This window comes from Callorhinus ursinus, unplaced genomic scaffold (assembly GCF_003265705.2).
Source record: "Callorhinus ursinus isolate GAN/ISIS: 27379988/994484 unplaced genomic scaffold, GSC_fseal_2.0 scaffold24, whole genome shotgun sequence".
Lineage (NCBI taxonomy): Eukaryota > Metazoa > Chordata > Mammalia > Carnivora > Otariidae > Callorhinus > Callorhinus ursinus.
The window spans coordinates 30115737-30139093 of record NW_027397086.1 but is presented as its reverse complement, the minus strand read 5'-3'; the positions used below and the strand labels follow the sequence as shown (position 1 = coordinate 30139093).

General features: G+C 49.9%; 1 protein-coding gene across 2 annotated transcripts in view; it reads left to right on the top strand.

Annotated features, from left to right (window-relative positions):
* TMOD1 (tropomodulin 1) overlaps positions 1 to 23357 on the top strand; it is an 84344-nt gene that overhangs the window by 5459 nt on the left and 55528 nt on the right. Inside the window, exons 1-2 of one of the 2 annotated variants that reach the window (XM_025888276.2) lie at positions 9918 to 9985; positions 13660 to 13825. In XM_025888276.2, coding sequence (XP_025744061.1) covers positions 13706 to 13825 — 120 coding nt within the window. In that variant the 5' untranslated portion in view covers positions 9918 to 9985; positions 13660 to 13705. Of the gene's footprint in view, positions 1 to 9917; positions 9986 to 13659; positions 13826 to 23357 lie in introns of those variants that run through there. The other variant, XM_025888274.2, reaches the window with a different exon arrangement.

Here is a 23357-nt window from a genome sequence, read left to right as displayed (position 1 = left end):
GGGAGAGAGAGAGAGACAGACTCCCTGCTGAGCAGGGAGCCTGATACAGCGCCTGATCCCAGGACCCCCAGATCATGACCTGAGTCAAAGGCAGATGCTTAACCAACTGAGCCTCCCAGCCACCGTGGGAGGCAGTTTAGCATTGGGCTTAAGAATATGGACTTTGAGGCCACCTCCCTGGGTTCAAATCAAAGGTCTGCTTATTACTAGCTGTGTAAATTCAGGTAATTTAAAACTCTCCATGCCTCAGTTTCTCCTATAAAATGGGGTTGTTGTGGGGATCTGTTTCCCCATCTATAAAGCAGGGGTGCTGTGGAGACTAACTGAGTTGTTATATGTGAATGTTTAAGACCGCGCCTGGGATATGGTTAGCATCACACAGCGTGAGCTATGATAGGAAGGCAGCTGGGGCAGTGATGATGCGCACAGTCAGACAGAATCTTGTCTGGATTCAAATTTCAGCTCTAGTACTTACTAGATCTGCGACCTTGGTCACTGTATTAAGTTATATCGCAACCCCCCAAAGTCATGTCCACCTGGAGCCTCGGAATATGACCTTATTTGGAAACAGGGTCCTTGCAGATGTCATTAGTTAAGATGAGGTCTTACTGGATTGGGGTGGGCCCTAAATCCAACGACTGGCATCTTTATAAGAAGAGGAGTGGACACAACGCGGGGAAGAAGGGCCTGAGATGACAGAGTCAGCGATGCAGGGACAAGCCGAGAAATGCCAAAGAGCATGGGCATCACCAGGAGCTAGGAGAGAGGCGTGGGACGACAGATTCTCCCTCAGAGCCTCCAAAAGGAGACAATGCTGCTGACAGTTTGGTTCCCATATTTTGACATTCTGAGTTGCAACAGAGCAAATTTAAGCCACCCAGTTTGTGGTGACTGGTTAAGGCAGCCCTAGAGAGCTGATGCCGTCAGATTACTGCAGTTCAGTCTCTTCATCTGTAAAATGGGAATAAAAAAGTACCTACTTCATAGAGTTATTAAGATTGCATGAAATAATCTGTATAAAGAGCTTATTGGGGACGCCTGTGTGGCTCAGTCAGTTAAGCATCTGCCTTTGACTCAAGTCATGATCCCAGGGTCCTGGGATCGAGCCCCGCATCAGGCTCCTTTCTCAGTGGGAAGCCTGTTTTTCCCTCTCCCTCTGCCACTCCCCCTGCTTGTGCTCTCTTGCGCTCTCTCTCCCTCCCTCTGTCAAATAAATGGATAAAATCTTTAAAAAAAAAAACCTGCTTAAAAAAATAAATAAAGAGCGTATCACTGTGCCCATTATGCAATATGTACAGAATAGCGCTTGCTATTATAAGGTACGGTGACATACTGGGTATAATAACCCCGAGGCTGAGGTTAATAGCATTCTATTGTATGTCTGCATTAGAATTTACATACCCAGTGCCTTAGGGATGAACTGTGATGTGGTTCCCAGTTTTTTGCTAATATAGATAATAGATGATTTGTACATATATCTTCGTACGATTCCCTGAATAAATGAGTAGAATAAATTCCTAGAAGTAGAATTGCTGAGTCAAAGGGCGTGTGCAGTTGGGTAGATGTGGCTTAACGTGCCTTGAGGGAAGGTAAACCAATGTGAGCCTCTCTTCTGTGTGACCGTGCTGGTCTCCCCCGCATCTTGTGAACACTGGGAATTCTCAGGCTTTTGCATCTTCCTCAATGTGATGGATGAGAACCAATGGCTTATTTCTTAATTGACCTTTCCATAGTTATGAGTGAGCGTCATTATCTGCTCATAAGTTTTTTAGCCATTTGTATTTTTAGGTGAATTGCCCATTCCTTTCCTCTTTTTACATTTTCACTGGGCTGGTTTTGTTGTTGTTTTGGTTTGCTTTGGTTTTTTGGTAGGACTCTATTAAATTAATTAGCCCTGTGTTCAATGAGCAGCAAATGTTTTCCCCCACTTGCCATTTTCCTATGGCATTGTTCATGCTAATTTTCATGTTGGTTTTTCAGAAAATACAAAAACGAGTTTCATAAGCTGGGCCTTGTGTTAACACCTGCTGTGAGGCAAGGTGACCAGTTATGTTTGTAAAATGGAAAATGAGCAAAGGGCTGGCCACCGGCTTTTCTATTAACTTTTTTAAAAAAGACTTTATTTATTTATTTGAGAGAAAGGGAGAAAGAGAGAGGGGGGTGGGCACGAGCAGGGTCGGGGGGCAGGCAGGTCTACCAATGCTTTTGATTTATGGCTGGGAAAGCCGGGAATAATGCTGGGCGTTCATTCACTTACTTAGCAAACCTGCCCTCAGCACCGGAGAGGCACAGGCTTCGTGTCGGACCACAGGAGAGAGATGCTTGCTCCCAAGTCGCTTTCAGTCTTGCGGACAGAGGGGTGCAGTAAGACGATGTTTGTGACGGCCTCTCCCATTTGTACTAAGATGTCTGGCTTGCTAGAACCCTTTGCAACTGGGAGAAAGATGACACGGAAGAGGCTGGGCCTGCTGAGAACTCACGGTGTTTTGCGATGGGGAAGTTGCCGAGATAGGTGGGGAGAAGGAGCCCCAGAGCAGACTGGCCTGGTATGCAGGCCGGCTAGGGTCAGAAGATGGTTTCAGAGCCCTTTCCTGGAACACTGTTGCTCACAGTGATTTTGTACAGTGACTCAGACGCTGTGATGACCTCAAGAGATGCAAAATGAAAATACACACTGGTGCGTGCACACACGAGCACGTGGCCTTTCTAATTTAAACCACTGGACAGTTTTGACTGACGTGTAGACCTTTGAGACTCCGTGTGTCCTGGGACAGGGCTCGTAGCAACTGCAGAGGGAGACAGGGTCAAACCCTGTGCTCAGTTTCCCTGCTTTTTCAGCAGGTGTTTTCCTGTATGACTAAGAGAATGAGATCAGCTGGGGGGAAATAAAAGCAAACAGGCCAAAAAACAAGTCTCTTAAAGATAGCTGGTCTCTGGGTCCCCATCCTCCCCACTCAGTGGCCCCAAACATCTTTCCTAATTGAATCAGGCCTTAAATCTCATCTTTCACCTCCCGAACAACCACCATCAGTGGAGACCTCAACTGTCTCTGAAAGGCCTCATCTGGGACTCTGTCATCCCTGCTCACGTGCCTTTTGTAACCCCTCCCCACTAGCTCCTGAATCAGCCCAGTGCATCTCTGGACATTTTTTTTACTGTTAGAAAGTTCCTGGCGCAGATCATAAGTCCACGTCCTGGGAATCTATGTCGTCTGCCCACCGGGGAACCGCAGAGCATGTCTGTCCCTCCTTCCCAGGGTCAGCACATTACAGGTGTGAAGAGTGTGACCATGTCTCCCCTGGTCCTTCAACTGTTCTTCATGTGACACCCCACTCCTCTTCTCTGGACTCAGCACCACTCATGAGCAAATGTCCAATACACAGAAGAGGTCACCCACATGGCCAGTAGGTATATGAAATGTACTCAGCATCACTAATGAGCAGGGAAATGCACAATGAGATACCACCACCCACCTGCCATCATGGCTAAGGCTAAGATGAAAAGTACTGACCATGCCAAGAGTTGAGGAAGATGCGGAGCAACTGGAACTCTCATACATCACTGGTAGAAATGTAAAATTGTGCAATTACTTTCAGAAACGGCTTGACAGTGTCTACTGAAACTAAATGTACGCTTACTCCGAGCCAGCAATTCAACTCCAGGTATGTACCCAAGAGAAATAAGTGATTATTTCTACCAAAAGACATTCGTTGCCCTATTTATAATTACCAAATACTAGAAATAACATAAATGGTCATTACCAGTAGAGTAACTAAATTATGGTATAATTCATTTAATGTAATACTGCACATCAGTGAAAAAGAATGAACTGTTGCTAACACACAACACGGGTGAATCTCCCAGATGTGATGTGCGTGAAAGAAGCCGGACATGAGAACATACCCACTGTGTGTTTTCATTTATGTGATGTTCAGAAACAGTTAAAGCTCACCTGTGGTTTTCAAAGTCCTTTTGAGGGAGATGGACCAGGAGGAGGTATACGAGCACTCTGGTGGGCTGGAAATGGCCCGTGTCTTCCTCTGAGGGGTTTTTACATAGGGACAGACATGGAAAATTCAGGGAGCTATACTCTCAAGACTTGCACACTTGACTATATATAAAACCAATGCCTTATTAAAAAAGAAAAAAGTCACCCCCACAAATGAAAGAGTGGGGGCCCAGAGCTGAGCTCCAGCATGAAGTTGAGCAAGACCACCATTGCCTTGCTTCGGCCACTGTACTTTGATTAATGCAGCTGAGATCCCACCATGACCTTTGGGGCCAACACCTCACACCTTCGACTTACGGTGGGTCGACGGTCACTTGAGAATCCCTAAATCTTTCTCATGGCTGCTCAGCCATGTCCACCCATTTCGTGCTTGTGGGGTTGGCTTGTCGGGTCTCAAGCGTTGGGGGACAGAGACAAGGGGAAGGAAACCAGCGATCTGAACTGTGTCATCCTTTGTCTCATTCCCTCTGTACGGCACCCCTTGAGAGGTGAATGTTGGGCCCTCACTTTAAAAACAGCTCCATGAATCTCAGAGGCACTGTGTGACATGACCAAGGCTGCCCAGCCAGATAGAGCCGGTCAGGGGCTTGAGCCCAGGTCTGTGTGACCCCTCGTCCAAGCTTTGCCTTTCATCAGGCTCACCCGAGATGAGGCCCCATCTGTAACATGGGGCTTGTGGCCTAGCTGTACCCACTCGTGGTAGATGGAGACACCATGCGTGTGACATGGCCCCAGGGATCTCTGTGTGAGTGTTACCTCCCAACTTCATTGTAAGTATCCTGAGGGCCAGGAAATAGCTTAACTTCTGTCTGTGCCACAAAGGCTCCCCCAAGCCCGCACATAGTAGGTTCTCAGTAAATACCCAATGAATTGGGTTGTAGAAACTGAGATTCAGAGAGGTATAGCAACTTGCCCAAGATCACACAGCAAGTCCTCAACCAACAGAACTTGGAACCAGATCCCCTGACTCCCATCACAGTGCTCCATCTGCCATTGCCCAGTGGGACCAGCTTCCCGTAGACCGCAGGGACCGGAGATGCTAATGGTTTGAAAGATACTGAGGGAGGAAGGAAAAGATCATCTGAGGTGAGACAAGGCTGAGTCTGGCCCTGGGGCCTTCAGGATGTGTGTCTCAGGGAGAGGGCTGGGGACGGGTTATAGGTGACACAGTTGCACAAACCGTACTTTCAGGAGGACGCTGGGCTTGGGTGAATGCTCTGCAGATACTCTCTTAAAATTCTTAATTTTATCTTTGGATTTGTGTTTTTAAGTGAAGTCCCATGACCAACAGAGCACGCACCAGGGCTTAGAGCTTTGGCCCACTCGAGGCTCCACCCCCTGTTGCCTCTCCTCTCCCTGGGGACAGGTTCTTAGACCCCAGCTGCCTCCCCTCCTGGGGCCCCCAGATCCCGCCAGCCTCCCTGGGGATCTCTGGTGCGTGCACTGGCAATGCTGAAGGACAGGCCTCTCGTCCACCCCGGTCCGGGCACCTAGCGTCCCAGCACAGAGGTCGCGACACCCTCGGATGGCTCATCTCTGTGTATTGGGGTGGTGGCCCCCTGTGGGACGGGGAGATGCCAGGCTCCACCGTCTGGCCCCTCATCGGGGCAGGGTGTGTGTATCCTGCTTCGGGCAGGAGAAGGAAAGTGGCAGCTAGTGGATTTGGCATGCGTGCTTTGTGTCGCAGCCCACGGGCGCCCGTGTGATCCAGAAATGAGACAATAAGTAAGAAAGCACCATGACACATCGAGAGCAAGATCGCGAGAGAAAAAGGTAAAACTCTGTATATTGGTATCTTTAGTGGTACTTTTTCCCTGATTTTGAACAGAGGACCCTACGGTCTTATCTTACACTGGACCCAGACCCAGCTCATCCAGCAGCCAGCCCCACCGGGTAGGATGTTTCCCAGGGCCCGGTGGGGGTTAGGCGGCAGGCGAGGGCTCCCTGGGGAAGCAAGACGGCAGGGGACGGGGGCCCAAGTGGCTGGGAAGCTCGGCGACAGGTACGCGGCACCCTGAGGCACACTCACCCCTCGAAGTGCAGGGGGCGTGGAACCAACCGCAGGCCTGGAGGTGGCCGAGGCTTATCCGCCGCAAAGGTCTCTGCACGTTGCGTGGCGTTTGGTACGATTCTTGCATCACATTCTATGACCCTGTTCTAAAACCCGAACCTTGAGGAAGTTAAGCCCCCCGGAACTTCCATTACCTGCTGTCTGCCCCTTCCGCACCCTACCTGGCAGCCCCCACCCCCCACCAACCAAGGGCCGGTTGACTTTCTCCCCTTGTGGGTCACTGGCCCGGGATGGAATTTTGTCATCCGCCCTGCTCCCTGGGCCTGTGTCCCTGACGGAGCTGCGGTGACGGGCCCTCACTCTGCGCCAGGCCCGGCTGCGCACTGAGATGCGGAGCTGGTCAGGGGGTGCTGCCCACCAGGCCCAGCCAGTGGGGCAGGGGACAGGGTGCCGAGGGGCCTGGGCGCACAGTCTTCCCTGCTCCCTGGGAGGCTGTGCAGGGGGAGGCGAGCCACTCCAATAAGGAGGTCGGGATGCTTCGCTCTCTGGAGGGACTGTGCCTCCAGCACTTAGCAGGACTGCCGAGCGCATGAGAGAACAGCCGGGAGGACTGAAATGTCAGGAGTGGTCGGGGCGAGTGGTCTGGCACAGCTGGAAAGGGAAGGCCTGGGCTGGATCAGAAGCTGGGGAGGCCCAGAGGCCACCAGCTCTCCAATGGCCTCAAACCCCAGGCTGAGGAGTTTGCTGTCTGTCATAATGGGGCCTTCCACTTCCAAGGTGGCTTTCAGCTTGGGAGCAGCATCAGAACTGATGTTCATGAAGATCGTTTAGAGGTTGAGCTGGGTGTGGACGGGAAGGTAGGGAAACTGAGGCAGGGAGAGGTTGGGGGGCTGTTGTGATAACATAGATTTTAAAAAGGCAAGCCTCATGGAAACGGAGAGGAGGGACACATAGAAAGGATGGGAGAGAGGTAAGCTTCTGGTCCCCAAAGGACAAATACGGTAGGATTCCACTTAGATGAAGTACCTAGGGTAGTCCCATTCACCGGGACAGAAGCAGAGCGGCGGCTGCGGGGGGCTGGGGAGGCGGGGCGGGCAGGATGGGGAGTTGGTCTTAGCGGGGAGAGCCTCAGTCTGGGAAGATGAACGAGTTCAGGAGTCGGGTGGTGGTGAAGGCTTCGCAACAGCGTGACTGTGCTTCATGCCACCGAACTGTTTTCCTTAAAAAGGTTTAAGTGGTAAATTTGATGTTATGTGTATTTTATCACACTTTCAAAAACAGTATAATGTTTAAAAGATAAGAGAGAAAGCGAGAGAGGACTGGCGGGCATGAGGACTGACCAGAGCGAGGGGAGTGGGAAGGGAGCGTGCAGGCGGCCCCCGGGTGTGACTGGGGCTGCGCGGACGTGGTCACCCAGCTGAGGGGACGGTGGCGGTGGTGGGCCGGGGCCCACGCTCAGCGTGGGGCGTGTGGGGCCTGCGGGACTCCAGGAGTGCCTGGCAGGAGCCGGGGCTGGAGAGACTGGCTGAGAGTCACCAGCTTATCACTGGTAACCGACCCCACACAGGAGAAGACGAGAAGGCCCAGGGGAAGCGTGAGACGTGAGGAGAGGGCAGAACCCAGGGGATGGGTGGGCCAAGGAGAGTGAATGCGTCATCGGGGAGACTGAGGAGGAGGGGCAGAAAGGAAGGAGGGAAACGCAGAGAGTCTGGGCTCTCGCAGGCTGCAAGGAGCAGGGCTCATTCAGCGGGCCTGAGTGCGCTGAGGGTTGTGTGTGGGAGAGAGGGTGGGCCTCCCAAGGATCGCGGGAGGATGGGGTTCTCATGGGAACCCAGCAGGAGCCACAGCAGTCCAGGCCTGAGGGAGCAGGGCATTTCTGGGGACGCGGTGTTCTCTGTCTCTCCCAGTCCCGTGAATTCACCCTCCTCTGAAGACTCTTACTCCCCTAAAAGTCTCTTCCCTCACGGCCTCCGCTTCCACATGCTCATGATGGTCTCCTCATCCCCAGCTTGCCCTGCCACCTGCCTCACTTTCTCCTTGTGTCCCTGTTCAGTGCTGTTGTGGGTTGAATTGTATCCCCCCAAAATCTGTACCTGTGAATGTGAGCTTATTTGGAAATAGGGTCTTTGCAGATGATCGAGTTAAGATAAGGTCCTAAAGGCAGGCCCTAATCCAGTATGACTGGTGTCCTTATATTAAGGGGACATGCAGACACAGACAGGTACACCACCAGCTCAAGGCTAAGAATGCCTGAGGCTCCCGGAGCTAGGGGAGAGACGTGGACCACATTCTCCCACAGAGCCTTCCGAAGGAGCCAGCCCTGCCAACGCCTAGATGTTGAATGTCTAGTCTTCAGGACTGAGAGACAACAATTTCTGTTGTTTAAGCCAGTCAGTTTGTGGTACTTGGTTAAGACAATCCCAGGAATTAATACAAATGCCAAGAAATAAAAGCTCATTCACCCAATTCCAAGCCACCTCATGGCTCATTGACTAGCCGATCAATCAGTTGCCCTTGAGCCAGGCACCCACTTTGTCCAATCAGCTGAGAGGAGGTGTCACATGATATAAAGCATGGCTGCCCCCAGGGGTGCCTAATGAAGCAGGGCAGTGGGGAGACAGCTCTCTCAAGAGGAACAAGGGGCATCTCAGGCACTCTTGTGTCCCTGAAGCCAAGGGAAGAGAGAGGTGCAGGCTTCGGTGATGAGGGATCATGGCCTGAAATCTCTTTGACCAAAATGTCTTCCAAAAGAGAAGGACAAAGACATGAGAAGATTGGGTATGAAGAATCGACTTTGTAAATCAGCCTTTCTTTAGCCATCATCAGGCTGTTCACTGTGGCTGAAATAAGAAGATGGTATAACTGGAAAAATATTCATTTGAATTTGTGACTCAGCCCCTCCTGACCTCAGGGAAATGCAGTCCATAAATCCAGACACTGCTGCAGCGCCTCCTTCCGGAGTGTTCCCATGGGGGCGGATGCTGGAAGAGCCATTAGCAGAAGTGACTGGACCCATTTCCCATGAAAGATTTAAAAGTGCCCTTGGTACTCCGAGAACTTCCCGGCCTCAGAGCTCTCATTTCTGAAGCTTCCTGATGGATGGCCTCAGCTCTTGACCCACTAATTTTTACTCTCCAACCTGTCTAGTTTTATTTCCTGGCACAGCTTGTAAATTCTGTTTTTTCCTGTTGAACCGCGGTCTAAGGCTTCTGCTGTTGAGAAGCAGGGCGGCCAGATGCTCCCGCTGGGGTACCACAGACACAAGATGTGGAAGACTCAACGTTAGCAATGTGTCTTACATTTCTTGAGGCACCCTTTTGTTTTTCTTACCAGCTCTTACTCAGGACTCGATTTATAAAGCAGGTAAGAGAGGAACTTCAGGCTGGCCTTCCTGAGAGCCTCATCATCACCCCCTTCCTGCTGCTCCCTCCCCGTTTGGGTTCCCAGCCCTCCCAGACCTGGTCCCCCTCTTTCCATTTGAAAGCTGGGAAAACAAAAGATCCAAGAAGAGAAGGGACTTGCCCAAAGGCCCGAGGACACTAGACCGAAACCCAAATGTGCTCATTCTCTACTAGCACACTTACCAGGCACAGGGCTAGGCACTGGGGACGCGAAGACCAATGAGACATGGGTCCTTCTCCGAGAGGAGTTACAGTCTGCTGAGAGGGCATGGGGGCGCGGGAGGGGGATGGGAAGGCGACCCCAGTAGCAGCAGCAGGGGGGCGGCAACCTCAGAGTCATGGCTAGTGTTTGCTGAGCCTGTGTTGACTGCACACCAGCCTCCGGCTTTGCCCCTGCTCTGCTCGTGGACACCTAACCTTTACAACACCCTATGGGGGGAATAGTACCATTACCCTCTCACTGTTCAGTGTGATTGGCAACTTTTTATTTCCGCAGCTGAATCCCCCTTTCTTCAAGGGAAATCTGGCACGGAGCCCCAAATAAACACATCAGGCAAAACCAAGGTGAGCCCCTCACTCAGCCTTCCCTACCTAACCCCCAGCAGGGACCCTGGGGGAGCCTGAGGGCTCCCTGCACACGGTTTAAAACCACCCATCTGATGCAATTTTTGGATGGCTCCAAGAGACACAGGTTACAAGCAGAATTTTCCCGTCTGCTTACGCTCATTGTACAGATGAGCAGACGGAGGCCCAGAGGAAGGGAGGGATTTAGCAAGGGCCACCTGGGGAGGCATCACCACAGCTAGCGCTCCAACCAGAGTCTCTGAATCTCAGCCCAGTGTCCACCCGTGGCACCTCTTTTATTAGGAAGTGGAAGCCTTTTATTAACAGCTATAAAACACCATCCCTTCCGAGGCACATTTTAAGGTCGAGCTTGCCGTGGGCTCGGTGCACATGGTTTTCACGTCCCTCCCACCCCTACCCCTCCGCACCTCCAGCTGTCCACGTCACTGACCGCAGGAGGAGAATCTTGCTTTAGAGAAGCCAATTCTGGGAGCCAAGTAGGTGAGTGTGGCTTGAAGCTGACAGCTTCCTAGTTGGCCTTAGGAGCCCTCCGCTCCTCTCAGCGCATTGAATGTAAGGTCTCATCGCTCCCTAACATTCACGGAACACTTGACATTAGAAAAGGCTTTTAAATCCTCTGAAATGGGATTTTTGAATTAACAGCACCTTGGAGTGTATAAGAGGAACATTAACTTCCCTTCCCTGTGTGTACTAAGAGGGAGACTCAGGAAAGTTAATGATTTTACCCCTCAGGGCGGCATCTCTGGAGGTGGCCCAGCCCTCCCTCCTTCAACGGGCCCCAAAGTTGCCACCTACTTCTCTCCACTTGTGTCTTCACAGCGGCTTTTCCTACTCCTCTCTTCCCTTGTCCTGGCTCATCCCTTCTGCAGGCTCTGCCTGTCACTTTTTTCTAAGGATTTTAGTGCATATCATCTAGGAAATGAGTCGGCTGGCAAAGACAGCAAGCATGGGAAGCTCCCAGCGTCCCAAACCGGTCCCAGCTGGTTCTGCCCCCAAGTCCCATCTGGGGTGAGTCTGAGTGACTCCCTCATGTGACCCAGAGGTGAGGCTAAGGCTGTTACCCAAACTTTGCTTCATGGGATTCCAATTCCAGGAATACTTTCTCAGAGACATGGTTTCATGGTTAAAGACCAGGGAAATTCGGCATGTAACCTATTTCTCCTCGGGGCACCCAGTGTGTGGAAGCATACCCAGAGTTTTGAGAAGTCCTGCGGTCTCAGGTCCTGTGGAACTTTGGATAACCCAAAACCTGTTTGATTGCCCAAAATATGTTTTGCAGCTCATTCAGAGGTGTTTCTGTGAGTTAGTTCTGGTAAATTCACTAGGGTCCCTCTTGGCTATAGATGCTCTCCAGGTTCCACTCAAGAAAAGCCAAATTAGGTTATTCTCTGAGAGCGTTCACAGAGGGTTTTGTTTGTTTGTTTGTTTGTTTGTTTTCATCTATACCAGAGCATTGTCAGCTGCTTGTGCTTTCTTTGGAAGTAAATAGAAATGAATCAAGGGGGACCCATTTATGGTCTGAACATCACATTCTTGGGGTCTGGGTAAAGGAAGACATCAGGCCAAGCCAAGCCATTCTTAGACAGATGGATGGCACTGGGGTTTTCTGTGTTTGGGAAGCAAGTGCTTTCTTATCAGGCCAGCTGCCATATTTCTCCTACACATATGCCGGCACGTGCACAAACGTGCATTAATAACACGCACCTCTGCTTTCTGAAATGGAGGCTTTTCCTGTTAGCTGATGAACTGTTTTTTGTTTAAGTGCACTAATTGTTTTTAGTTAATAACTATTCCAGCTGGTTGACTGATTAGCTGGTTGTCTTTTCCTAGCTTTCCTTTCTCTCTATGCTGGAAAATCCCATCAGTCCTGTCACAGAGGAGCCATGGTGTGTGTGTGTGTGTGTGTGTGTGTGTGTGTGTGTGTGTGTGTGTGTAGGGATCTAAAAACACAAACTGCTGATGAAGGAGATACTGACTGTATCCTTTTGCTGGGGCTGCCATAACAAAATACCACAAACTTTGTGGCCTAAACAACAGAAATGTATTGTCTCAAAGTTCTGGAGCCTCAGAGTCCAAGATCAAGGTGCCAGCAGGGGTGGTTCCTCCCAAGGGCCATGGAGGTCTGTTGCAGGCTTCTCTCTCAGCTTCTGGTGGTTTGCTGGCAGTCTTTGGCGTTCCTTGGTCTGTTGGAAGCATCACCCTGATCTCTGTCTTCATCCCCACATGTGTTCCTGTGTGTGTCTGTCCAAATTTCCACTTTTTATAAGGACGCCAGTCATGTTGGATTGGGAGCTCACCCTGCTCTAGTAGGACCTTATGCAAATTGAATGAGTTATTTCTGCAGTGACTCTATTACCAGGTAACGGCACATTCTTACTTGCAGAGCAGTGCTGGCTTACGGAAATCCCGGGGCCTAGAACTTCAACAGATGAATCTGAGGGGGCTCAATTCAACCCATAACACCAATGCTGTACACAATAGTGTATTCCATTCCACAGCATCAAAGGAAGTCCTGAGCTGTTGCCTCACTATTTAGCCTGTCAGCTTCAGAAAGGAGGGCGAGGGTGGGAACAGGCTCAAACACAGAGATGCTGGCAGCTTCTGCAGCAAGCTGACATTTTCCAAGAGGAGAAGAGCCCACGGTCTCCTCAAGGTTGTCTGATGGGATAAACAAAAACAGGTAGAACTGCCATTAGGTTCATTTCAGTAAAAAGCATCCTGTTGCGTGTGTGGCCCCGGGTTGGGCCCTGGGGGGAGGGGGATGCAGCAAACTGACACCCTGCCCCGGGGGGGGGGGGGGGAGGGTCACCACAGGAGATGGATGTGAGCTGAGTGGAGGGGTGTGGGCCCAGTGTGAGGGTCATGATGAGTTTTGCTTAGTGAGGGGACATGGAGGCTTCACAGCGGAGGTGATGTGTGAGCTGGGCTTGTCATATTATCAACAGTTTTAGTCAAGAGGGAGGACAGAGGGCTTAAGGCAGATCAGGGTACATATGGTGGTTCTAGAACTTTCTAGTAGCATGATTTGCATGAGTCACTCAACCTTTCTAAGCTCCATGTCCTCCTCCGTAAAATGGGGGTAACAACAAATATCTACTCAGAGGTTAAATTAGAAAATCCCTGCGACGTGCTTAACACAGGGCTTGGATGTGGTGGTTAACGTTAGCCATTATTGCTGGCTGCTTTTTGTGAGGCTTGACCGAGATCTTGTAGGCAAAGGACCTGCATGCAGCAGGTGTTCAACTGATGCTCCTCCTCTTACAAAATCAGCTTTGGCAGAACTTCCAGCTTTCATGTTTTCCATCAGAACATGGAGCAAAGGGTGGAGGGTTGTACAGAAAAGCATTTGAACGACTTGAAGAATAAAATAGTTTTCGAGCATTCATAAGCCATTTAGAGTCCTCTGTTTACTTGGAATTAGTGGCCGTGCCAATATAATCAATGACAATTTATTCAGTCACATGCCCTCAGGACTTTCACCTTGCACAGTTTTATTGGAGAATTAATCCAGCTTAGTAGAGTATCCACTATAGTAGTTACTATCCTAACGATTCATAGAACATGCCCGGCCACCATGTGAATGCCAAGCATTGATTTGCTCTGAGAGAGAAAATCCAAGAAGGGTCTTTCTAAGATCTTTCTCTTTCTGGTAGGTCATAGATCACAGAAACTCAGAAGACAAGCACCAATTCTCTTACCATGTCGTACAGACGAGAACTAGAGAAATACCGTGACCTGGATGAAGATGAAATCCTCGGAGCCCTCACGGAGGAAGAGCTCAGGACCCTGGAAAATGAGCTGGATGAGCTGGACCCTGATGTGAGTAGGCACTAAAAGGGGACCATGTCATCACAGGTGCAGGGACAGCAACCATTACCACATGGGGGAGGGACAGGGGCAGACTTCCCGTAGCTACCACTTCCCGTTTCCTTCTATGGCAGTGACACTGGAATAACACTGCCCTTGCAGGTGTGTGTGTGTGTGTGTGTGTGCACGTGTGCGCACACACACGCGTGCATGCATGTGTGTTGGGGTTTTCTAGAACAGCAGAATCAACAGGATGTGTATATAGGGAAGAGATTTATTGTAAGGAATTAGCTCACACGATTACGGAGGCTGACAAGTCCCAAGATCTGCAGTCAGCAAGCTGGCAACCCAGGAGGGCTGGCAGTGTGGTTCCCGCTTAGGTCCAAAGGCCTGGAGAACCAGCGGAGTTGATGGCGTAGTTTCAGTCTGAAGGCCGGTAGGCGCAAGACCCAGGAAGAGCCGATGTTTGAGTTTGAGTCTACAGGCAGGAGGAAAACCAATTACCCAGCTCAAGGCAGTTCCGAGGGTCAAGAAGGTCAAGATTTTTGTTCTATACAGAACTTCACCTGACTGGATGGGGCCCACCCACATTAGGGAAGGCAATCTTTTTTTTTTTTTTTTTCAGTTTCAAATGTTAATCTCATCTAGGAACATCCTTACAAGCACGCCCAGAAAAATGTTTAACCAAACATCTGGGTATCCCGTTGCCCTGTCAAGTTGACACATAAAATTAACCATCACAAGTCTTCTCCTTGTCCACGTCACACCCATACACATCTGACGTCTTACTTCTCTCGTTATAAGGACAGTAACGAGGTCATGAGAGGAAGGTAGAGTCCAGAAGAGGAGGTGCAGTCCTTGACAGTCCATAACTTAAGTACCATGCTATAAAATTAGTAATACTTAGATACTATAATATAAAATCAATACCTCTTATGTTACATGATAAGAGAGTAAGGGGGGGGAAACAAAGGTACTTGCTTCACACGCACACACGCACATGCACACACAGAAGCATGTTCAAAACAAAATGAGGAAACGCTCATGACAATTATAGTCTCTGTTTCTCTAACAGGTCACATGGTTGCAGCTGGTATTTATAACTACCTTCTTCCACTCCCCGTTCTGTATTCCCTTTGCCTTTAGCAAGCACCTTGTTGGTCACGAGTCTTCGCCTGGTTGGATGACTCAAACCTTCATTCCTGAAGGGTCTGGGCCTGTAGTAGCCCTGCGTGGATTGGGTTGTTGTCATTTTCCATTGACTCCAATCACAGGATGTGGTGCTCATAAGAAGCCCCTCAGCAGGGCGCCTGGGTGGCTCAGTTGGTTAAGCGACTGCCTTCGGCTCAGGTCATGATCCTGGAGTCCCGGGATCGAGTCCCACATCGGGCTCCCCGCTCAGTGGGGAGTCGGCTTCTCCCTCTGACCCTCTTCCCTCTCGTGCTCTCCATCTCTCATTCTCTCTCTCAAATAAATAAATAAAATCTTTAAAAAAAAAAAAGAAGAAGAAGAAGAAGCCCCTCAGCAGTCTCTGGATTGCAGGCAGATGCTCCCGTACCTCCGATGTGGGGCAGTCGTCCAATTCCACATCAGTCACCTCGGCCAGTACAGAAATTCCTTCTCTGCCCATTGATTCAGTGGCATAAGGAGCCCCGAGTGGCCAGGCGGGAGTCTCAACGTCCAGTCCAAGGGAGTCAGTGTCGTGTCTTCTGGCGGAAACATTCCTCCCTTTGGGACTAAGACCTCTAGGCCAGAAGAGCATAAGGTCACAAGGCCAGGAAGCAAAAATGCTTCCAGTGGGTCACTAGGGGTAGCAGTGAGGAGGGCCTCTCCCATTTCTACCTTTGATTCCTGGACCCATGAATCCCGACCGGGGGAGAAACAGCACGAGATACTGGGCATGGACTCAGAGCAAATACAGCCTTCTGGAGAGTCCTGCCCCAGCCCCACAAGGTATTGCTCCCTAGCAGGCACTGTAACTGTCTGCAAAAGCGAGCTCGCCCGTTCTCTCCAGCTAGCTGCTGCAGGGCCGTGGGGACCCTGTGTCATGGAAGGAATTAACTGAGGAATAAAGGGCTGCAAGAGTCCCTTTCACTGGTGGGATGTGTCTTTATCATTGCCTTTCATAGTTGGGACATGTAAGAAGTGTGTTTAATGCTCAGAATTGGCCTCTGCAGTCAGGATGACAGGATCAAGCAGCAGGAGGCTCCCTGGTCGAGCCTGTGGTTTGGCCAGCCTCCATGGAGCCGTGAGCAGGGCCGAGAAAGGGATTCCCAGGTGGCCTGCTAGACAGGGGCCTGCATCTTCTACCCAGATCCCCAGGTCAGTGCTCAGTCCAGAGAAAGTACATAATGAATATTACTGAATGAAGTGAATTTTCCATTTTATATATATTTTTAGTTAAAAATGGAACATTTCACACCTTTCTTTGAAAACCTGTCATTGCTCAACTCTGGTTTAACAGTGATCCATAAAGAAAAGAACACCACTATACCATTGCACTAACCCTCAAGTAATCACAGTTAGTGTAGAGGGAGAAATGCAGGACTAGAGCTTAGATGTCCCAGCACCAACCCCGGCCCTGTCTCTTACTCTCCATGTGACCTTGGGCCAGTCCCTGTCCTTCCCTAGGCCTCAGTGTCCCCATCCATGAAATGATGGAGTTGGTTGGTCCCTTCAGGGCTCAGCTACCATGACCTTATAACCTGGCCTTATCTCCAGATTCAAATAAATGTCTTCTTTCTAGAAAACCCAGATTCCTAGGCTAGGGGTCCTGGATCTTAGGCCCCATAGAATGACAAATCCCTCTTGCTATTCATGACTTCCCACTGCCCAGCCAGAGGAGATGGATCCTCTGATGAGGCTTACTCCAGGGCTTTGGAAGGCAGTGTTGGTGCGAGAGCCTTGGGTCTCCTCCTCCCTCCCCTGCACCCCTGCTGCCCGGAAGCCTGGGCTTCAGGAAAAACAAGCACCATAGGCAAGGAATAACCAAGCTCCCAGCTTTATTGCTATGAGGTGATTCTGTTCTAATTCGATCCTAGACCACTGTCACATAGAATTACACGAACAGGCAGCTTTAAAAAGTGAGAACCAAAGGGGGATTAGCTACTTTTGTCAGCTCAGTAAATATGGTGTAGTTGCCTGCCGGGTGCCAGGCCCTGTGCGGGCCACCACAGGGGAACCTGGCAGGGACCCTGCCCTCCTGTCAGTCGGCTCAGGCCGGGGAGTGCAGGCATGATGAACAGCGTCCTCAACGGGCACAGACAGGGAGCTCAGGGAGACGATTGATTCTTACTGGTAGAGGCTTCACAGGGCAGGTGATTTGCGAACTGGGCCCTGGGATTTTTCTGAGTCAAGAATAAAAACAAAGAATTCTAGGCCAAATGGAGGCCATGAGCAAAGGCTCTCGTACAAAAGGTAACCAGGGACAGCGGTAATTAGAATCTCAGTGCAGTTTCTGTGGGGCATTAGATGACCTTGGAAGGAAGTTTCGGCTGGATAATGGTGGAGCGGGGGACATGGGATGCACGGCCACCCAGAGAGTTTAGACTTTTCTCCGTAGGCCTGAGGAATCTTTGAGGGGCAGTGACTTGGTGGGCTTGCTGGTTTCAGGAGCTCTGAGGACAGATGGACCAGAGGAGGTGCCAGCGACATGGGTGGGAGGCGAAAGGCCCGGCTGGTGGTGGGAGAGTTCCTTTCTGAAGCTAAGGAAGGGCCCTGTCCCTCTCCGCAGACTTTCCACCACATTGCAGACTCTTTCTGTCCCCAGGGCAATGAAGTGCAAGGCCTATGCCTCTGGCCTTCTGGCTGTTGGAGTTGTTCCCCTGCAGGGGGCGGGGATGGGGTTAGATGAAGCTGTGTCTGCAAGTCAGGCAGGTGGTGCCAAAGGTCCTAGCCAAGCATCAGACCTGAAGGGGGCAGGGGGCAGGTAGAAAAGGCCTCTCAGGACTGGAGTATAGCCCCTACCTAAGGCCTCTTGGAGCCCCAGCTGGGAGCTCTGTTTCAGCTCTAACCTGGCAAAGGGCTCCCCCAGTGCCCCCACCCCAAATATCAAGGTCTCTGGCCTTGGTAGCAAATTCCCTCTCACACAGCCAGCACCCCCAAGTCCTCCTCCCAGAAGATCACCAGGAAGGTGGGTGCCCACCGGAGGGACGGAGAACCTCGGGCCCAGAAAGCTAAGTTGCCCTGGTCACAGGACCAGGGTGTGGAGACTCAGATTCCAGACAGGCTCCGAGTGCTCTCTCAGCTTCCACTCTGGCAAGAAGAAAATAAATGTGCTTTTGGATTTGGAGGAGGGTTGAGCAATCAAGAGACCCGTGATTCTCATACCATTGTGATTTCAAAATGGACGTTTTCAAAGACCCCTTTCTCTCTAAGTTCAAGAACAAGGAAAGAGAAGTCAGAGAGAGGATAGGAGATAACAGAGACCAGTGGGGTTGTTTTGTGTTTTTTTTTTTTTTTGTCCCAGCCACACAATTGGCCCCTTCACGGAGATGTCTCTGTTACCTGATTTGCAAGTCAGTGTGTGAGTTTTGAAAAGATCTAGGGGGACCTTCGTACTTTCTGAGAGCACAAACATTCCAGCTCAGTTTCACCTGCCCTTGGCCCGTGTTCTGAGGTCAGCACAGGGAGAGGCCAAAGGTATGCAGACTAGGAGAGGTCTCGATGCCAGCCATCTGGGAGGAGCACAGGGACCAGAAGAGTCCATGCCCCCAACTTTGAGAGCAGGAACTGACCAAGAGAGGGGAAGGAGGTTGCTCTAGGTCACGTGTCCAAACAGAACCAGACCAGGCCCCAGGTCCCCTGCCCTGTCTGGGACACTCTATACGGCTTCTGCTTTCATTTCTGTTTAACAGGTGCTTATATGGCACTTCCTATGCCCAGGCACTGTTCTAAGCACTTTGAAAATCTTCATTCATTCAACCATCATCATAATCCTGTGACGCAGGCACTGTTATCAGCCCCATTTTGCAGATAAGAAAACTGAGAGGTGAAGTAAATTGTCCAACGTCCCACCCCTAGGCAGTGGATGAGCCATGACACGGTTCTGAGAGCCACTCTGAAGCTTCATGGGGGTCTCAGAAAGATAGTTTGAGCCACAGATGTGCTCTGGTTTTGTAACTGGGGTGAGTGCTGGATGAAAATCATCCTCCTTTCTTCCTGGAAGCAACCTGAAATGCCGAAGTCTGTGTTCGGTCCTGGCTCTGTTCCCAACTCAGGCCTGTGCCCTCCCTATTTGGAGCTCAGTTTCCTTATCTGTAAAAGGGGTGCAGTCAGCCTAGATGCCTCCTGACACCCCCTCCAGCTCTAACCAGCTATGATTTGATGAGCAGTTCCTGGCAGCCTTGTTACCTGAATTTAGCTGACACTTCAGGGGGGTAGGGTTTCAGTGATGCAGCTGTTAAGCTCCAGTGTCACGTGACAGAGTAGAGTACTCAGAGTTGGAAAGCAGCTTTGTTTGCAGCAGAGGGTTCCAAGCTTGTGCACATAAAAAAATTTTTAAAAATTAAAAAAAAAGTCCCTGAAACTTTCTATCTCTCACTCTGCGGCCTGGAAAAACTTGAGCTTATCATGAGATTGTTGCACTTGGACTCCCACGGGAGAGGAATGCTCCATGTGCTAAAAGTATCCACTGTTGACTGATTCCCCAAGAGGATCTGCCCTTTCTCGTCTCTCGGGAGTTAAGTGGATGCTGCTCTGAAGCCCAGCCAACTCCTTGGTTCAGATTGCCTTTGCACCAGGCAGTGGGGAAAATGGACAACGTACAGAAACATTGAAGACTGACGGGTCACACTGTGACTTGTGCAGGGATCCGTGTACACGTTCTTATGGGATCAGTAGGTAGTTAACATTTACTGGTTGCGCCATGGGCAAAGCTTTGTGTGGATGATCTCATTTAATCCTCTGAGAGTTTCGGTCATGGGCCCCATTTTAAAGATGGGGAAACTGAGGCTCAGAGAGATGAGGTAACCTGACCAGGATCTAACACAGATGGTGCTGGGATTCCAGCCTCCAGCCCTGCCCCTAGAGCCCATGCTGTTAACCACCACCTCCTGTGAGCACCTATGGGCTGGAGCCTGCCAGGGCCTGGGGTGGGGAATAACCAGCAAGTTGTTCTTTTCCAGCACGATTTCCTTTGAAGTTGTTATGTTAGTTTCACCATCAATACTAATCTCCTAAAAAAGAAAGAAAAATACCATCAAGATCAAGAATTTACTTGTAAATATTGCTTGATAATGAAGCTTTGGGAAAAAGGAAGAATTTTTCTTAAGTGTCTCAGTAAAAGGATTAAAATGTTAGCAGGAGGGAAGATGGTAGAGATAATCCCAACCTTATAAAGAAAGCGGGTTCAGTGAGTTGGTTTTGAAGTCAGCCATTGGGAGGCTTTGGCCCTTTATAGCCACAGAAACAAGAGTGGAAAGCAACAGTCGCCCTGCAGGGCCCAAAATAATAATCATAGCTCTTTTCTCTGTGGAGGGCTTTTTACAGGCCAGTCACTGTGCTAAGTGTTGTATGGGCCTCATCTCTACGAGGATCACTACAAGGATCCTATGTGATCGGTCCTTAAAGTTTGGGGTCCATACCATCGGAAAAAAAAGAAATAGATGACCAGAATCACACAGCTGGTAGGTGGGAGGCTAAGCACAGGCAGACCTGTTTCTCTTAGTCCATAATGCAACAAGAGTTCTGAGAACAGGGCACCTGGGTGGCTCAGTCGGTTAAGCGTCTGCCTTCGGCTCAGGTCATGATCCCGGAGTGCTGGGATGTCATCGGGCTCCCTGCTCAGTGGGGAGTCTGCTTCTCCCTCTCCCTCTGCCGCTCCCCCCAGCTTGTGCTCTCTCTCTCAAATAAACAAAATCTTTAAAAGAGAAAAAAGAGCTCTGAGAACAGGGGCCATGGACTGCAAGAAGAAACAATGGAGACGAAAACCTAGAACTCTAGACTTGCAGCACTGAAAGGACCCTTAGAAAGCATCTAACCTTCCCTCCCCCGCCCCCTCCATGTATGTACATGATGCAGGTAAAGAAGCTCTCATTTATGGGGTCCTTCCTGGACACACGTCATTCACCTGGTGCTTTATGCATTTCACTGAATCCTCACACCAACCCTATGATGTAAGAAGTAGTATTGACATTGTAGTGATGAAAAATCAAACCAACGGGAAAACCCCCCTGAAGCCCAGAGAGGGCAATGTTCTTAGTCAAGGTCACACAGCAGGTCAGCCACAGGCCCAGGAAGAGAACAGGGGACTTCCTGTCACACAACTTTGCTTCCCATCAGACTCCACAAAATCATAAAATCCTCCCTACTCTCCAGATGGTACCCTGTAAGCCAGAAGACGCTCTTGGCCATGCAGGAAGCAGCCAAGTTTGGTCCACAGGGCTGTGGTTCTCCCTTGTAACACAAACCAGCAGAATTGTGAGCCCAGGACAGAAGTAAACAGTTGAAATGGAAAGAAATAAATCTCTGCTCTAAAAATAGGCACACATCCTTAGAAACACTGCCGGCCATGTACAGAGCCAAGGATGGGCTGGCAGGGTGAGGGTGAGTGAGGCCAGGTGTCAGTGTGTCCCCACCCTAACCTCTGTCTTCTGGCCCCATGACTACCTCCCTGCACCCCTCTCCAGCCTCCCCAGAAAGTCCTCCTTTCTCTTCCACCCCCCCTTGCCTCTTTGCTAGCGGACCTCTTGGTCCCACAGCCCTTTACCCCTCGGTTCGAAAGCCTCCCATTTTTCAAGGTCCAACTTCCCTGCCCCCCCCAACCCACAGCACTGCACCTGCCCCACACTGAGGATACTGAGCAATTTCTGTTTTGATTTTGACATTTTTAATAGGAAACATTCAAAACACACAGACGATACTTACGTTCCCATGATTTAGATTTAACAAAAGTAAAAATTTTACCTTATTTTATTCAGATCACCCTTACAAAGAAAAAAAATCACTGTAGATAAAGTCTTTTTTAAGATTTTATTTATTTTAGAGAGAGAGAGAGAGGGCGTGGAGGGCGAGGGGCAGAGGGAGAGAGAGAATCTCAAGCAGACTCCATGCAGAGCGTGGAGCTGGATGCAGGGCTCGATCCCAAAACCGTGAGATCATGACCTGGGCCGAAACCAAGCATCAGACACCCAAAAGACTGTGCCACCCGGATGCCCCTGTAGATAAAGTTTAAACCCTGCCTTCCCACCCCCTAGTCTCTTCCTCATCTCTCCTCTTCTACTGGACACTTTCTACTTGAGAGGCGGCAAACCAATCACCTACATCAGGTAGGTAATACAAGTGAAGGAAGGAAGATGTGCCAGTTTCTCAAGGCAGGTGGCCATCCTGGTTCATCTTTCACTTTTCCACTCTTAAAAGAGATGTGGACATAAGAAAATTTTCACTTGCAACTTAACCTCCCAGGAAGAAAAGTAACAACACAGTCAGTGATGAATAGTAACTGATTCTAGACCTCTGTGTCAGCGACAGTAGGGAGTGGTGGGGACTGAGGTAAACAGAAGAGTTTGTATTTGACTAAAGGGTAATTGCTCTTCAGCCCCACCAGTTGTTGCTGATGTGGAAGGGAAGGCCATTGAATTTTTTGCCAGACCATTGAATTTTTCCAGAGATACTGGAAATGTGAATTTTTTTTAGCGGGGGGAGAGGGAGAGAGAGAATCTCAAGCAGGTCCCACACCCAGGGCAGAGCCCGATGCAGGGCTCAATTTCACGACCCTGAGATCATGAACTGAACCGAAATCAAGAGTCAGATGCTTAACCAACTGAGCCGGCCAGGCACCCCTGGAAATCTGAAGTTTTATGTGAAAGTTCCCTATTTTAAAATGTTGATGCCACATTTAAATGCACAGACCAAACCAACCCAAGTTTTGACATTTGATTGGACTATAGGCCTCTTAGTTTGCAACTTAGCTCTGTTCTGAATGACAGGATTTTGTGTTTGTTAACATACACACACGTACACAAATAGATAGAAGTATGGTTAGTTATATGAACAGCACCTAGCCCAATGCCTGGCACATAGTAACAGCTTAATAAATGTTGAACCTGAATCTATGATCTGCCCACTAGGCCTCTTGAATTTGGAGCCACATTGTGCCACCAGATACAGGGCGGCTAGGGACAGTTGTGGGAGTTGTGCACTGAAGGAGACATTGTTTACATAAACCAGAGAGCAAATAATGTCCTTGGAGTTGTGCAGTACACAGCTCGCACAATCAGATGCAGATGTTCCGAGTGTCCCCATAACTCAGTATCTGTTCAGTTGAACAGAAATGAGTAATTATGCCCTGTGATGATAAAACTAGCTGGCAGTAAGCTGCACCTGGATGGAGTTCACACCTTTATTCCGAGGTCTGAAGCTAAAAAGGCTTTTGAACTTCGTTTTAGAGAAGGAGACGCCAAAGTCAGAGAGCACTGAGTGCGCGGTCTGTGGTTCTGCGGCCCTGGGATGCGAACCTAGGCTGTCAGTGAGGATGCAGTTTGGCGGCAAGATTAAGACCCTGAAAATAACGTGACTCGAGCAGTGGTTTATTCATCCCTCAAGT